A 17,299-nucleotide genomic window follows, 5' to 3' on the forward strand; every position below is an offset into this window, starting at 1 on the left:
GAGTATCACCAGGTTTATATTGAGATAATATCGTTTTGAGACATTTGGATACTGTTATATTTCTTGCAATGTAACTTGTAATATGCATAATCACATATCACATCAAGATCACATCTTGTAAATTGCAATATCACACTATTTGTTACACTTATCTTGTACTGTAAAAAAAAAAAAAAATCTTAACAGTACACCTGAGTTGCCCTGAAATCAATTAATTGACTGGAGAAATCATGAGGGAGAAAAAGAGCACACCAACACCAAGAACACCAACCAACCTATTAGGTTTTTGGAGTTAGGCACAGTGTAGAAGTCTGGCAGATAAAGCCATTTTATAAGTGCAGACTTTATTAAAAGCGGGCTGTTCCATCGCCATGGATAATCTACGGCACAAAAAAGAGAAAATACAGGATGCTTACTGTAATTCCACAAAAAAAGTACATGATGATGATATGATAAAGATGATGATAATGACATGAAAACCAGTGATTTAATGGGTAACACTGCTGCCTTCAACTATAGGTAATGAGGTTCAATTCCCAGTCAGGACATACAGTAACATTTGGTTGGGTCCTCAGGCAAAATACTGTCTTCCTGTTCTCAGCTGCTGATGGTCCCAAGCCCAAATAAAAATGGGTGGGTTGACAGGAATGAGTTCAACTGTGCCAAAATATCAGTGTTGGGAGTAAGGTATTACAAAAGTAATGTAATTTCTGCAATGCATTACTATTTGCTGTAAAGCGGTAGTGTAATATATTACACACATAAAAAAATAGTAATATTGTACTCGTTCTAAATGAGAGTAACGCAATGCATTACAATGCATTTTTAGCTTGAAAGTGGTGTTCCCCCTCCCAAATTTGCCAAAAAGAGGAGAAAAGTCCAGGGCAAAATTGTTACTCCCTAGTTGTATGCTGCTTTCACATAGAAAGAGGCGAAAAAGCGGATGATTTTGTATTGCAGTCAATGTAGTTCTGACTTGTAGAATGTTGGAGGGGGAACTTGGGATAACTGGTATGTGCAGCATTTACTTCCTTTTTGTTGTTTTGTTCCTTTCAGTTGTTGAACTGTCATTACTGTACCAAAATAGTGATAGTGCAGCATTGAGAGCACAGTATTTAACACTGTATCAACCACTTGATTGCGACATTGAAACTTTTTTCCCTGTCAGACGAGTGTTGCCACAAAGCGAGGGACACGCAACGTGAAAAAAGAAGAATAAAGGTGCCCTAGAAGTAAACATTGGATCTGTGACATGTCAAAAAAGTGAAAGTTCTCAGCAATGCTATCTTTTCCGGATCCCCTATAAAGTGTACAACAAGCTCACCCCCCACCCCTCGCTTTGTGAAATATGACCAGCGATTTAACAGACCATTTAGAGCGGTGCAATAGTAACGTGAAGATAGCAAAAAGAACACGCATAGGATTGCACTCTCTTGCTGAAGGATGACACCTCAACCTCAACCACCACAAATCATCAAATCAACCAAGATGTTGATTTGATGATTTGTGGTGGAGGTATGCTGCCGCTTTCCACAGTGGATAAAAGAGCATTACGAAACCTTGTCAGCAAGATCCCTGTCGCAATTAGCAATAATGACAAGGTAAGCAAATGCTAATTTTCACTCTACAATTGCTATTAAAAATAGTCTATAAATAGTTTGGGTCAAAATGTATCAAGATGAAGCATACAAAACTCATGTTAAAGTTTAAACAGTACGTTAAACACAATAACAATGATTTAGGCTAGCTGCTAAAGTTAGCCCTACCAAAACCATCTATTTTTGAAACCCCTTTACCTAGCCGACTGAACTTGAATTTGAATATTAACATTGAAAATGTGAAATGCACTGATGTTTTTGCCTAAAGCATAATCATAAATCATTATGCTGTGAAGCTAAGTAATAAAGGGATTAATACTGTATATTAAAAAAAAGATTTTGTATCTAGTCTTTAAAGGTTTACAGTACAATACAGATTAAATGATGTGTACTGGTTTTATGCTCAAGCCAACCTTTGCGTAATGGCAAATCCATATTTCCAGTTATGGTGGTGAGAATAATAGAATAGTAATGGAATAGTAATTTAATGCAATACATTTCAAATACAGTAATATTGTAATGTAACTGGTAACTTAGAAATGACAGTAATAAGTAACAAATAATGCATTATAGTTTTGAAGTAACTTGCCCAACACTGAATATAACGCAAGTGTTTTGCTGTTGCTACCTCTGACAGGACAAAATGGTGGTAGTATAACTAGTATTATTTTTAACCACACCTTGTTCTGGTAACCTATTAACCCATTTCCTGGTAGCTTTAACTCAACAGCAAATGTAGTTTTACCTTACTTCTACTTCTAATGAGGGAACACAGATTCCAAACAACTTCCTGGAATGAACTGTAGTTTCTTTTAAGTCACCTATCCATGCAAACCATGTAGTGCAGGGGTGTCAAACTCTTTTTTTTTTTTTTTTTTAAATCAAGAGCCACGTAGTAGTTTTGTTTCGGTCAGAGAGTCGGTATGACTGTGAAGTCAAATAAATTTTAAGTACGTTCTTCACACATTTACCTTGTTTGGAAATCAAAGGCCGGTAAAGTTGGTTCAAAAGAGAAATTGTGAAGAAAAAATTTAAAGAAAACTTGAAGAAAACAAATTTAGTATTTTAGCCAGAAGCTTTAAGTCAAATGAGCATTTCACGGGCCACATAAAATGACGTGGCCCCTGGACCTTGATTTTGAAACCCATGATTAGTAGATATACCTAATATTTCAATTGTGAATATTTTTGAAGGCCTCACCTTTACAAAGAGCAGGTGGTATACCCACACAAAGTATGTATTGATAAATCATGAAGATGGCCAGAAAGAGACAATATTTTGGCCATATCCTTGCAATAGCTGCCCGACGTCTCTTCACCAAGATGCCAACCAACCAACAACCGTGGATTATTACCAAGAAGTTCATCCGTTGACCAATCACATTCACAGTCATCAGGAAGCAGATCTTAAAATAAAAAATGAAGTTGTAGTTTTAGAAGATACAAGAAAAGTGCTTTGAAATGTGTCTCAGAGGTAGACTCTCATCATGAGTTCATGAAAACTCCCTAAAGGTCTCTTTGCACAAAATGCTGTGATGTCATGTTCTCTGGGTACACTGTTGCCCATTCTTCTCAGGTTTAGGCTTGAGTATAAAAAGGTGTGAGCATTTTAAAAGACATTTTTTTGTTGTTGTTCCCAAAGCAACACAAGAAATGAAATGGAATTTGTTGTGTTCCAACATGCACGATCACATCCAACTAAATCAATGTTGTATGCAATCAAGACTTGCACTGCAGTGTCTGGGAAAGCAAAGTAATACCACAACAAGCAAGTCAAACATCACTGGGAAAATCTTGATTGCGGACAACACTGTTTTATTTGGATGTGATCGGGCACTTTGGAACACAACAAATTCCATGTCATTTCTTGTGTTGCTTTTGGAACAACAACAAAAAAAATGTCTAGATTAGACGAAATAAACCACCTGGCTGTACAAGAAAAATATTTTTAAATAAAGTTAACAAGCATGTCGTCCCAAGATGCTGTCAACTGCAACTCACGCTCATGCTCAATAAGAACTGACTAGGTCCTCCTCTACAGGCATCTTCGTGCCTAACAATGGATGTTACAATATGCATTTTTTTTTTTTTTTTAACTTATACAAGCAGATGATGCACATAAGGACGTTTGGCCATAAATGTGTGTAGAGTGGTGCCATTTTTCCTAAACAAAAAGGATCTTCATTTGTCAGCATGGGAGATTTTGTGCAAAGAGTCTTTTGTTTTTCAAACACAACATAGAATAAAATTAAACATTTAAAATTCACCACTTTAGTCAAAGTCATCATAAGCAAATGAATAAAAAATTTATTCCAGTCACCTCTAATCCAAATTTGTAGAAAATGTAGTTGAGCAGGTACTTGAAGCAGTCTAGGAGTCCCCTGTCTAAAGTGTTCCTTGTGACATCTGGGAACAGGGCAGGTATTTTCGAGGGAAATTGTTGCATTTGACGATAATGGTGGGCCTGGTGACGATACACCGTGGCCTCAAATACCAACAACAGCAGCACTACTAAATGGTTCTGTAGAAACAAGTACATAAATCAAAATTGAATGAAACTTTTTAATGACGGTTTGAAATACGATGCCAAAAATATATAGGTTAGCTAGTATCACATCACTTCATCAGCGTATTGGTCATTTTTATATGGTGTGATCAACAAGGAGATAAACTCTGAAACTGGTAAAATGCCTCTGAGCTGTAAATTGTAAATACCCTAGAGTAAATACAGTACAGTGTTCCTTCGTTTTTCAGGGTTATAGGGCACCAAAATCCCCCCGCGAAAAGTAAAATAAGCAAAGTAGGACATCCACCCTCCATGATTTTTCATGTATGTGTATGTGGGTATCAAATGTGATAATTTTACTTCGAGAGACAAATTATATTTGAGACAAAGATTATTATAGTACACAAATTTAATTAAATATTAAATTATTAAACATATAGTAATCTACTGTCATTCTGTCCCATTTCCATCCCTTGGCTGTAGCTAGGGAGCACGGAGCACATAACAACAAAAAAAATAGTTTTTGCACCTAACTGGCTAGGCAATCCGTCAATCGGTTCACGATCACTCCTACAAGACACGTGATTGGCTCCTGGCGAAACCATCAACCGCCACACCATGAGCCAATCACGTGTCAGCTGGGGAAAGTGCTTTTTTGTTGCTGTTGCTGTTGAGGACCTTCTCTGAGTGAAGATCACACGGAAGCGCGGCTGAAAAGGAGCGATGAGGACAAAAGCTTTGGGAAGGTGTTACCTTATAAAATAAATTGGAATTTCAAGTGTAAACTGCTTATTATCATGTTCGCTCAGCTACAGGCTCAACTCTGGTTTGACATCTGAGGGCCATTAGTCTGAAGGCAACTCCAGCCCTCTGTGTGCTCCAACTACAGCCAAGGGATGCTACGACGAATAAAATATCAAATTGCATAACCCGTAGCAAACGCTTGGCCACTGGTAAAATCTTGCAGCAGAACACCAAACATATGCGAGTGTTAAGTGGAGCTCTGTCACATCTCTCAGTGTTGCACAGCCTTAAGGCTAGTCAACAATACACAACATTGAATATACCTTGCTATAGTCCAATACAGGTGCTTCCTTTCTGATGCCAAACCATTTGGCCGGGTCCACTGGTGCCTTGTACAAGGATGAATTCCTTATTTCCTTTAGTGAAAGGTTGGTTTCATTTAAAAGTGGCTATTCAAAAAGAGAAAGAAAAAGTTAAATGAGACAAATGGCATTTTTCAATTCCAATGGCGGTCTGTGCGTTTCACATTTAGGCCTTCAGTGATTCTGCCCCCTCAGAAGCACACGCACGCACTACTGGGCTACACAGGCTATTTTCCAGAGCATTTAAACATCAATATACCCCCAACAGCAACTGAAACTTATCACTATACGTGATAATGTGTCAGAGAAATCTCTTAAAGAAGACTAGGACAAGCCTAGCTGCTAAACTGCAAAAAGAGTAACTCAGACCAGCCAAGATTGACTTTTCTATGCCGGACATAGGGAAAAAGCTTGGGCAAATGAACTTGTGGGTTTTTCAACGCTAATTTCAACCGCCCAGCCGTCCCCCCCTGGCTTTTATTGAGCAAAAGCATAGCAGATTACAAGACACAACAAAAGAGCTAGCCGGGCGCCACCGACAGCTTGGGCCAAGGTCCCGGCTCACACTTTCGTGCGTCAACAGCTCTATCTAAGGACAGGGTCAAAATGAACTAGGATTGCATAAATGGATAACAATGAAATAAGCACATAATGATAACAACCTAATATATGATTCCCTTCACATACTGCCAGAAATTAAAATAAATAATAATAATAATTTAATTTAATTTAATTTAATTTAATTTAATTTAATTTAATTTAATAATTTATAAGTTATTTGCCCACAAAGTTTTATGAAGTCCACCAAGTGTCATTTCGGTGCGGTATGTTGGCGACAGATGTGGGAAGGAGGATCCAAAATGCAGGTCTCAAAAAAATGATTTATTACTCGCAGAAGTTGGGTGAAACACGAAACACTAGAGCAACACTAGAGCTGAAATACGCTAATGACAGGTGACACAAATTATGCCACGTTCAGATAGAGCGCAAAGAGCGGACGGTTTTGTATTGTAGTCAATGGAGTTTGCGTGACGGACACGATGAGCGTCAATCGACGCGATGGACGCGGTGGAGCGACGCGCGGTGCGTAATTACGCGTGACGTGAGAAGTTAAAAAATTTGAACTTTTGTCGCGTCGCGTCAGCCAATCAGCTTCGGGAATTTTCAACGTCTCAAGCAGGGGGCAGGAACGAATCATGGCGGCTGCTTTGTGGTCACCGGGAACTATCCAACACGGCCAGCTGAGCTTTCAATACAAAACGGAGCCAAGCAAGAGCATCACCTGGCTTGTAGAAAGGTGGAAGGGAGAACTTGGGACAACTGGTATGTGCAGCGTTTGCTTCCTTATTTTTAACAGCTATTGAACCGTAGTTATTGTGCTAAGCTAACAATAGTGCAGCACTGACAGCTTAGTATTTAGCACGGTATCAGCCAATTGATTGCGACATTGAAACTTTTTTTTTTTGGCAGACGAGTATTGCCATGAAATCCAGGGACAAGCAGTGTAAAAAAAAAGAATAATAAAGGTGCTGTCGAAGAAAATATTGGCTCTGCCATATCCCGGAAATATGAACGTTCTCAGCAATGCTCTCCTTTCCGGATCCACTGTAAAGTGCACAGAAAGCTCACTCCCCTCCCCTCGCGTGATAAGTGAACTTCATCTTGACCTCGCGACAAAACGCCTCGCGTAGAGCGTAAACGACGCGCTCCATCTGAACGCAGCCTTACAATAACGACAGACAACGGGGAAAAACAATACAAATCCAAAAGCAAAATAAGTCAAACTCCACAAAATAAAACTACAACAGGAAAAAGCCAGACAGAACGTGACATCAAAAGCAGGCACGCTTTAACAAAATTATACGCTAAATTACAAATTGCACTTTAATATGAGAAAATCATTTTATTTCTTTACCACTAATTGAATGTCAACAAAATAAAATTACGAAACCTTATTAAAATGAAAAAAAAAAAAAAATCAAATGCTCGACTCACCAAAACGTGTGTCTCCCAATTCTTTCAAAACATAATTCGTTCTGCTTTCTTTCCTGAGAAAGTCTTCAATGACTTGCCTGAAGAGTTTCTGCGTTTCTATTCCAATAATAAATCCTATTGTATTGACATGGATGCCCATGCTGAAAGTCGCGTCGGTCTGATTTCCGTTTTGCTCTTCAGCCATTGTGAGTTAAAAAAAAAAACAAACCCAGAGTAGATTTGAATTTTCTGCAAGATGTCCGCGGATCTGGCTTCGATGTACGCTAAGCCTCATGGTTGCAGTTAGCTTACGGTTGTGCAACATGTTTTTTTTTTCTTTTAATGTTCAATAACTTTAACAGTGACATACGGTGGGGTTCACGATTAGTGAGGCACTGACTCTTTTAGTGTCAGACTGACAAATATATACAGTAATCGCTCGATGTATCGCAGTTCATCTTTCACGGGTTCGCTGCTTCACGGATTTTTTTTTTTTACAGTGTGGATATTTTTTACAGCGCATTGTGGGGCTTTACTGTTGTCTGGAAAGAAAATATTGACGCTGTTCTGTATTGGTTTTTCACTTGTCAATTTATTACAAAAGGCAAGAGGATCCAAAAGCTTGCTTTCGTCTCTCCTAGGTCTCTCTTGTGCGCAAAACTCAGCACACACACAAATGTACTAGTAAGCACATTGATTGACAGCTTGGTCTCTGTGAGCCAATCACGTGACTCGTAGGCGTGCCGAGAGGAAACGCACACGTCTGTGTGCTTACATAGAGAGCACCGGAGAAATGCACAGCTTCAGAAATATGACTTTTACCTAGATTTTTTTTTTAATAAATTGAAATTTCAAGTCTATTGTTATGATATAAGAGGCTTCACTTTAATTCGATGTCCGGGCATTTCCGTTTATAAAAATCTTGCTCAGAAAAATAAAGAGCTTAAAAAACCTACTCATAACAATATGCGGGTTCAGGAAGACGAAGCATAGCTGGGACTGTGAAATACGCGAGTGGCAATGTTTCCAACTTTGTATTACGACATTAAAATGATTGTTTTAAACAAATTTGGGGCTTTAAAACAGGTTTTGATTTTTGGTTTTATTCTATAGTATTGCATTATAAAACAGTAAAAAAAAAACTAAAGATGGCTACTTCACGGATTTCACTTTGCGCGTGTTATTTTTGGAATGTATCCCCCGCGATAAACGAGGGATTACTGTAAACCAAAAAGGGTATCTTATTCAATTGACTACTGGTTATTTCATATCTCATCAGCATTCTTCACAAAACACGCACACACACAAAGACACGGTACATATTACAGATATGTAAAGGTAAAAAAAACACGCACACACACAAAGACACGGTACATATTACAGATATGTAAAGGTAAAAAAAAAACAAACCTGCATTTGATCTAGTCTACACCCTCCATGTTGTAGAGATGCTCGGGTCAGGATATTTTCATCACGCGCGTACGACAAAATATTACCCGCCCTGCATGGCTGCCGCTATTGTTTTAAACCATCCTGACGCGCAAGAGTAAAATGCACAGAAATAATGTTCATAATAGGCAGCATTATTTCAACCTGCATTTTGTTGAAAAACTGACCAGCCCCAACCTGAACCAAGATCAAATGAGAATTTAGAATTTCTTTACCCGTACCGCACGTAACCAACCCGCTGACCGGCGCGTTACTAATGTGTTGGCCGTCATAACTCTATAAGCCATACAGCATAAATGAGAGTATAGAGTGGTGTAAAAAACCACAGATTTCAATTTTGACCTTTAGTGAAATATTCAGTTTTTTTTTAAACTTTTATTCTGATACTTAAATCAATTTAACACAAATTGCTGAACGAAAAGCATGAAAAGAAAAACAAAGAATATTTAGTTTAAGGCCAGAATTTAGATTTGACCCCGTGAGTTCTCCAGGGTTAAATATTCTATCGTATTATTCTTAGTCTAATCTCTTTTTTTCATAAGATTGAAATTAAAACTGTTTGTCCCGTGTCCAACTGTCCCGTGTTAGTCCAGACATTGTCACAAGTTAAGAACAAACGGCAAGGAAAGCAGTAAAGCCAGTTTTTTGAAAGATAGCCACACAGCCATTCTTTTCGGGTGTCCCACTCCGTTTGAAAAGAACACGTTATCTTCTGTCCCGTAGTTTGAAGCAAACCTTTTCGCTCTGGCGTTGATCTACCTGTGTTAATCATGTTCACTTTTGACTGAAAGTGCAGTTTCAAGAATTTTTTAAGCTTAGATAAATAATCCTCTTCCATTTTGGCAGTCAGACGTCGCAAAATACAAAACCAATTGCACTTGACTCGCCTGGTGCCTCTGCGCAGAAGAACAGCGCAATAAGAACCCGTTTGCTCACGTACGCCCTCTTCATTACGGTAGAGAACTGCCTCACCCTGTGCCTTTTCACTGTGGTTTTATTTCCCATCAGCAAAACTAAATATGTCAAGAACAAACATTAAACATTAATGGTTAAAGACATTAGCCAGACTGTGGAAAATCAGGTAAAAAAAACGTATCTGCAAACATGTATTGGCGACATGCAGATATATGGCAAGCAGCACGCGCCAGTGGCACGTATCAACCCAGTTTGTGATGATTGCGCATTTAGAGGGGAAGCTTGACTAGTTGCTGCCTCACCTCTCGTTTCATACCTGTATTTGAACAGGCAGTAGGCAAATTCAGCGATTTTAACGATACAAAATGTTTGAAATTAGTCATACATAAAAATTAGCGGACAAATATCAATATAAATTTAATGTTATAATTCTTTATTGTTTTACTTGTCATGATGACAGATGAGGCTCTGCCTCCCCTGACGGCACGTCCCTGTTATTTAACTAATTCCAATGTTAAACATGGTGGATCAATATAGCACTGGCTTCGTGCAGTGAGCATCCAGTCACGTCACGTTCAACATGAGCCCTCTGGATGGCGAGCTTATGGCTCGATTGACTATTACAGCTGTCTATTAAGCATTAGGGCCGCTGACATATCCATCTGCGCAGATGGCCGCGCCATGTTGATGCGATGGTCCTGGCTTCTGGCGAAGGCAGATTTCACCCAGTATAGTGACAAAAGTTAGCTGAATTCTAACTGGCTAAAAACTCTAACATAAAACTACAGCACTGCAAGGACCGTAACTAAATGGATATAAAATGACACAAAAAGAACAATACTGTATAATTTTATATATATATATATATATATATATATATATATATATATATATATATATATATATATATATATAATAAAAAATGGAAAATGAAATTGACTGTTGTTATAGTTACTCTAACTAATATAGTTTATTATAATTATGACAAGGCTACCATAGAAGGCCTTGCTGGCCCTGACGGCCCACCACTGCTATATTCCAACTACCAAGCAAAACCTGATATTTAACCTCAGATACATCAGCTGTGTGTCGGCTTGGAAATGTTAGACTATGGACTCAAATGGACGATTTTACACTGACAAACACAATAGATATTTTTTGCTATGGAAAATTTAATCTGCATTCATTTTTATTCATTGGCTATTTTACTGAACATATAAACACGTTGCAAAATTCAAGAACAAAATAGAAAGAAAAGAAAGAACAAGCTAAAAAGAAAGAAATCATCAACACAGTGATCCCTCGCTACTTCGCGCCTCGCCTATCGTGCCCTCGGTGCATCGTGGATGTTGCGAAGATATGTGCAGTGACGGTTTCCTGCATGCCAGACAGCTGAGGTAACTATGAATGCACTTGCCACGGATGTGGAACTACTGCTGTACACATAATTACTTAAAGGTATAGTGTGTAAGATTTAGAGCGTTTTTCAATATGGCCAGCAGGGCCTGCTGCAGGTGCTGCATTTACCATTGCCCATGGCTATAACAAACATGGCCACCTCCGGAGAAGTGCCACCCACCAAGTAATATAATTTTATGATAACTAGACCTATGATTTTAAATTATTTAAAACATACTGTCGGTCATTAAGAACACATTCATTTGCAAGTTTTTTTTAAATTTACAATCATTTAAATTATTTCTTTTTAATGAAAAACTTTTGAATAGGTTGGTCGCAAATCATGGAACATTATTAGCTAAGAGCCACCCCCTCTGTGGACAAAAAGGTAATTAAAAACATATCTCTTTAAGCATATATACCAGTAACATGCGATTTAATTGTGTATTGCTGTATACTTACTTTGGTATTGTTGTATTTAAACCATGTAAGCCCTCACAGTGAAAAGCGCGAGAGATATGTGATTTCATTGTTTCTGTATTGCTGTATATGCTTACTTTTGTATTGTTGTATTTTAACCATGAAGCCCTCACAGTGAAAAGCACTATAGCTAGATAGCTAGCTAGCTAGCTAGCTAGCTAGCTAGCTCTATCTAGATCTATCTAAGCAAGCTAATAAATAGATAGATAGATAGATAGATAGATAGATAGATAGATAGATAGATAGATAGATAGATAGATAGATAGATAGATAGATAGATAGACAGATAGATAGATAGATAGATAGATAGATAGATAGATAGATAGATAGATAGATAGATAGATAGATAGATAGATAGATAGATAGATAGATAGATAGATAGACAGATAGACAGACAGACAGACAGACAGACAGACAGACAGACAGTCTTACCAGGCTGCAGTTGTTGGAGTACTCAGTAGGGCTGACGACACTAAGCTGGTACAACATTTTACACATGATGATTACACACACCCAGATTGTTGACAAACAGGAAGCCATAGGTCTGAAGCGACTAAATGGCATGGCCACAGACCACAGCACCACCAGGACCAGGTTAAACACAGACGGCTATAATAAACATACAACAATAATTTAGGTTAATGCCGTTTTAAATACATAATCGTTATTATGCATTTGCCTTTTATAAATGTTTCATCTGAAGCTTCAATTCACACTATCGCTTATAAAGGTCATTTATTGAGCGGGAATGGTCTGGTTCCACAAGCAAGAGCATGAAAATCTTGGTTTTTAACTGAATGAAGAAATTGGCATGGCATTTTAAATTTCCCATAGATATAGATATTTTGGTGATTATTCAGTATATTATAACGAAGTAAAACCAATAATACTATTTGTATCATTCCTTTTGCACACCACTTGTAAATAGCTGTACCTAAGCAATCATGCACACATGCACATTATCTGAATCTCTATGCACACTTGGCCTTTATTGTAGGTACAGTGGACCCCCGTGTTACAGCGTCCCTGGCTTACGTTTTTTTCATGTTGCGACGTGGAATACTCAGTTTTTTCGTCCCCTCTAAACTGTATTTTTCCAGCTTTGCAACAAAAACAACTGTTGTTACCCTAGGGCAGGGGTGTCCAAACTTTTTGCAAAGGGGGCCAGATTTGGTGTGTTAAAAATGGAGGCCAACCTTGGCGGGCGTTCTTTACATATAACAGCGATTAATTTAAATACATTTTAGCAAGCCGTTCTGTGTTTCACATTTGCTTTTTTATTTTAATTTCAGCTATCTTAAGCATGTGTTTTGGTTAATTTGAAACGTGCATATCAAAATTGAGTTGACATTAAATATTCACTTAACTTCACTTTTTTAACACTAACTTTTTTGTAACAGTTGAACAGAAGTAATTGTACTCTAGGGTGCAAATTACATTTGAAACATAAAAAAATATCTCACCATGGCAGTTTAAGATTGAGAAAAATTGTAAACACAATAACAGAGAAATGAACAAGTAATAGTCATATCAACAAGTGCAGAGCTCATTTACAATATGACATTAGTAACTATAAATGTTGAATGTATTTTTAAATGGTTATTATTCTGGAGTGAAAGGTTAAAAAAATAAAAATGTTTTCAGACTGATCGTAAATGAAAAATGACTCGTCCGCATGAGTGTGATGGGTGGAACTGAGATCTGGAGTGCAGGACAAAGGCCAGATGGCTCTATGGCAGTAGTATGGATGCACAAGATGTCTTGTGAGAGTCCGATAGCCGTGTCCTCATGTGGCTCTTATTTAAGTTCATAACCGAGAATGTCTTCTCACCCAAATACGTCGACCCAAACAAGCTTAGCATTTTCTTACCAAATGCTCGAATCTCTCGGAACTTGTCCTTATCCAGCTGTCGGTAAAAGTTGTAAAATATTGCTGCTGTGAGATTAAACTAGCTTCAAGATGTTTCAGTTACTTCCTGTGTTCATTACCTGTGATCTTGCCATATACGTCAGCATGTTTTGTTTAGTAATGTCGCTTCACATTGAACACTTTAAAAACAGCCACTGTCTCTTTACAAATGAAGCAGACACAGTTGTTCCGTATTTCAGTGAAGAAATAGTCCAATTTCCACTCATCCTTGAACCGTCGGCCCTCGCAGTCAAATATTGTCCTGTTGTTGATTGTTGCCATTTTAGAAAGTTAGGGATTCATACAGTCAATTACTCATACTAATTTGCTGTTCCCAATTGAGCCTATAGACGGCAGCATTTAACACACGCAGGTAACAGCGCTACTGCCCAATGTATTCATTCTCCATGCGGGCCAGACGTTATTGATTTTAGGACAGAGGTTGCGGGCCGGATGGAAATTGACCACGGGCCGCATTTGGCCCCCGGGCCGGACTTTGGAAATAGCTGCCCTAGGGGGTTTGCTGTATTTGTGTTGTTTTGTCTCCATCCGTTTTTAGGAAATTGCACTTATTTTCTGTTCAATTGTCTAACTGCCTCCATGCAAGGCATCACTACATTGCTGGTCTGCTATTGGCTGGCCTCATTCGTTTCAAAATGGCGGAATGGTAAAGCTTTGTTTTATTCTGAGTGGTTACAAAACCATATTTATAGTGCATTTTACTGTTTAATTCAAAATTGAAAGGGTTGGACATGGGTGCTAAGATTGCTAGTGATGTTAAAGAGATAAGAAGATGATTTACATGGAAACGAAGCTGTAAATAATCAAGCCCAGGCTGCCCTTACTAGGGAATATGGGCATAACAAGCGCCACTCAAAGGTAAATAAATTCTTTCTATATTTTCTATTTATGATGTTTTCTGATTGTATACATGTATATTATATATACATAGCACTTACTATACTACTTTGATACCAATTTTAATATGTATGTACAATTTTGATGTTTTTACCTAGGGTTCTAAACGCAATAGCTACTGGACATAGGTTTGGATTGCCCATCATACAGTGAAATCGCCTTACGAGCCCAACTGCGGGCTAACTGTGTTATGTAAATTGAACAGAAGAGAAGTTGCACACTCACTTTATCTTGTTGGGGGAGCATCAGACATGAAAATGTGGTCATAAAGTGGGGGTGGGAAAGCTTGCACAGATCCATCTTTTGAAAATGTCATTCAAGATAAGAGAGGCTGATGTTACAACACAATTTTATCTTGCTGAGAGAACAACACACAAGTGTTTCCTCTGATGGTGAGATTTATTGATAAAAATAGGCCAAAAAAATCATAAAAATATATACAGTATCTGCGTCATCAGGGTGCTGTCAGATTTTGTGAGTAAATACATTTCAACAGTCATTCACAATTCAGTCGACCACGGTTGTGCGATGTGATGCAGTTGGTGACAAATTACCCTCACATATCAGAATTTGCAGCAAACATATCAGTTTTTGCTCGTTCACTGCGGGTGGACATGTCATCAAATCGTATATGTTGCAGGATATCTTTGAAGCGAATTTGGGACATTATTCAATTTTTCACGTTGTTGGAAAAGAAATATGAAAAAAGGGAATAATATGAAACAGAGTATTACCTGAAGACAGTGGAAGGTAAAAGTCTTTTCCATCTGAGTCACACTGATTTACTTCACTCAAGATCCTTTCCAATGCCTGTTGAGCATTGAGTCTTCTCTGCATTTTTGTTCTTTAGGGGTTTGCACACCACAGAATTCTGGAGAATTTCCAATAGTAATGCAATCTGCATCCAATGGGCCATTTCGATAGATAGGTCAATTGCATGTGTTTACACCTGGTTGCAAATGCGAACAAGTCGTCGGCTTGCAACATGAACAATCTTGTTTTTTCTTTTACTGTGCCACCGTTAGTCTCAAGTGAGGGAAATCTGCATTTGTACAAAATTATGGAATGATAATATGAATCATTATAGCATCATACAAAGGCAACCTTATCTAGATGCAAAAATGACCTACAACAAGTCACTAAGAGCTTTTTTTTTTTTTTAATTGAATCTGCATCTATGCTATTTATGGATGTTTATGTTGTTTTTAATGATGTTTTTGTTTTGTGTTTTTCTACTCATACTGTATTTTACTTCTTGTGTGTTAGGCTGCGTTTGTAATGAACTGTATGTTTTGTGTACAATAAACTAAACAAATCTTGAATGAAGTTTTCAAAAGATGGGTCTTGGCAAGCTCTTCAACCCCCACTCAAAAACACATTTCAGAAACCCCACACTGGATGTCGAGTAACAAGAACATTTGCATGTGTGATGCTCCCCCGGCAAGATACAGTTGGTGTTCAACTTTTCTTCTGGTCAATTTACATAACAAAGTTAGCCATTCACAGGTGATTCAGGATGCGAGCTATAACCCTTGGTGCCATTTGGCACTCTGGTGGCCTTTATAGGTAGAAGTGCCAAATGGCACCTCTCTGGTCTTTCTAGTGTTAATTCTTGCCTCCCACCGTGTGGTTACCGTGCTCCTTTAATGATATTGTCCCAGTTCACCACCAACTGTTAGGAGAATTGGTTTGTGTGTTAAGTTTCCATAGGGAGTACTGTGGCGGTACTCAATGAGTGATGTAACTATGTGAGGTACCCATCGTTTACACTGATTGAGAGGGTTTGGTACTGAGTGCACAGCAATTGAGCAGGAAAGCTCAAAGATCAATGAATGAAGAAAAACATTACTATGGGGGTCGAGAAAAAAATGTATGCTAACATAGCCAAAAGTTCTAAAAAGTTGGATTTGTTGAATTAGGCATCAGAGTTTGTGGAATAAATTATTCAATTTTCCTATCATTATTTCAAAAGTTTTTATTATTTCATTATACAATAATTGTTGGTTCTTGAGTCCTGTATTTACCTCTTGAAGTGCAACCCACACAGAGTAGAATGCCACCATCTTAATGACGTGAAGCTCCAGAAGCGTCCAGAGAAAGACCTGGCCTTTGTTGAGAATGTCTGAGAACTTATTGAACAGAACCAGTAACCTGTCAATCACCAGACCCCATTTACTGGGCATAAACTCCACTGAAAAAAAAAGGAAACAGGTCATCATTATTCATTAGTCAATGGCAAGCTGAAATAAACAACACAGCGCCAGTACTGAACACAAATGATCAAATTAAGCAATGAAAACACTCAGTTAACGTAGCACTGCTTTTGCTCATCATGCTGGTGCTGGGCGGTGTTGCCTCTGGCCACAACAGCGACCAGAGGTGGCGCCAAAGAAAATACTAAGATCAAGCACAAACGTATGAACTGGAATTATGCTACGTGCACACCGAACGCGAAAATTCGCGTCGCTACGCTCATTCGCAGGGCTTTCTGTCACTGTTGTACTTTTTGTCCACTGTTTGGTCGCGCGAGCGCGAGGAGAGGGGAGGGGAGTGGAGCGAAATTGCTGTGCACTTTATGGTAGATCCGGAAAGAAGAGCATTGCTGAGAACTTTCACTTTTCTGGGATGTGACAGAGCCAATATTTTCACCGACAGCACCTTTATTCTTCTTCTTTTTTTTTTTTTTACACTGCGTGTCCCTCGCTTTGCGGCAATACTCGCCTGCCAAAAAATAAAAGTTTCAATGTCACAATCAAGTGGCCGAGACCGTGCTAAATATTGTGCTTACAATGCTGCGCTATCGTTAGCTTAGCACAGTAACTACGGCTCAACAGCTGTTAAGTGAATCAAACGCTGCACATACCAGTTGTCCCAAGTTCTCGCTTCTGCCTTTACACAAGCCAGGTGAGTGCTTTTGCTTGGCTCTGTTTTGTATTGAAAGCTCAGCTGGCCGCGTTGGATCGCTCCCGGTGACCGCAAAGCGGCCACCATGATACATTCCTGCCCCCTGCGTGAGCCGTTAAATGTTCCCAAAGTTCATTGGCTGT

The 17,299-nt window shown here is 38.5% G+C and overlaps 1 protein-coding gene across 1 annotated transcript in view; it reads right to left on the bottom strand.

Annotated features, from left to right (window-relative positions):
• piezo1 (piezo type mechanosensitive ion channel component 1 (Er blood group)) overlaps nucleotides 1-17,299 on the bottom strand; it is a 141,451-nt gene that overhangs the window by 81,029 nt on the left and 43,123 nt on the right. Inside the window, exons 18-23 of the mRNA XM_088420841.1 lie at nucleotides 16,277-16,443; nucleotides 11,858-12,034; nucleotides 5,171-5,296; nucleotides 3,918-4,118; nucleotides 2,799-3,003; nucleotides 276-380 (exon numbers count right to left, since the gene is read on the bottom strand). Of these exons, the coding sequence (XP_088276967.1) occupies nucleotides 276-380; nucleotides 2,799-3,003; nucleotides 3,918-4,118; nucleotides 5,171-5,296; nucleotides 11,858-12,034; nucleotides 16,277-16,443 (981 nt within the window). The remainder of the gene's footprint in view (nucleotides 1-275; nucleotides 381-2,798; nucleotides 3,004-3,917; nucleotides 4,119-5,170; nucleotides 5,297-11,857; nucleotides 12,035-16,276; nucleotides 16,444-17,299) is intronic.

This window comes from Hippichthys cyanospilos, chromosome 8 (genome assembly GCF_059441005.1).
Source record: "Hippichthys cyanospilos isolate Australia breed blue-spotted pipefish chromosome 8, RoL_Hcya_1.0, whole genome shotgun sequence".
Lineage (NCBI taxonomy): Eukaryota > Metazoa > Chordata > Actinopteri > Syngnathiformes > Syngnathidae > Hippichthys > Hippichthys cyanospilos.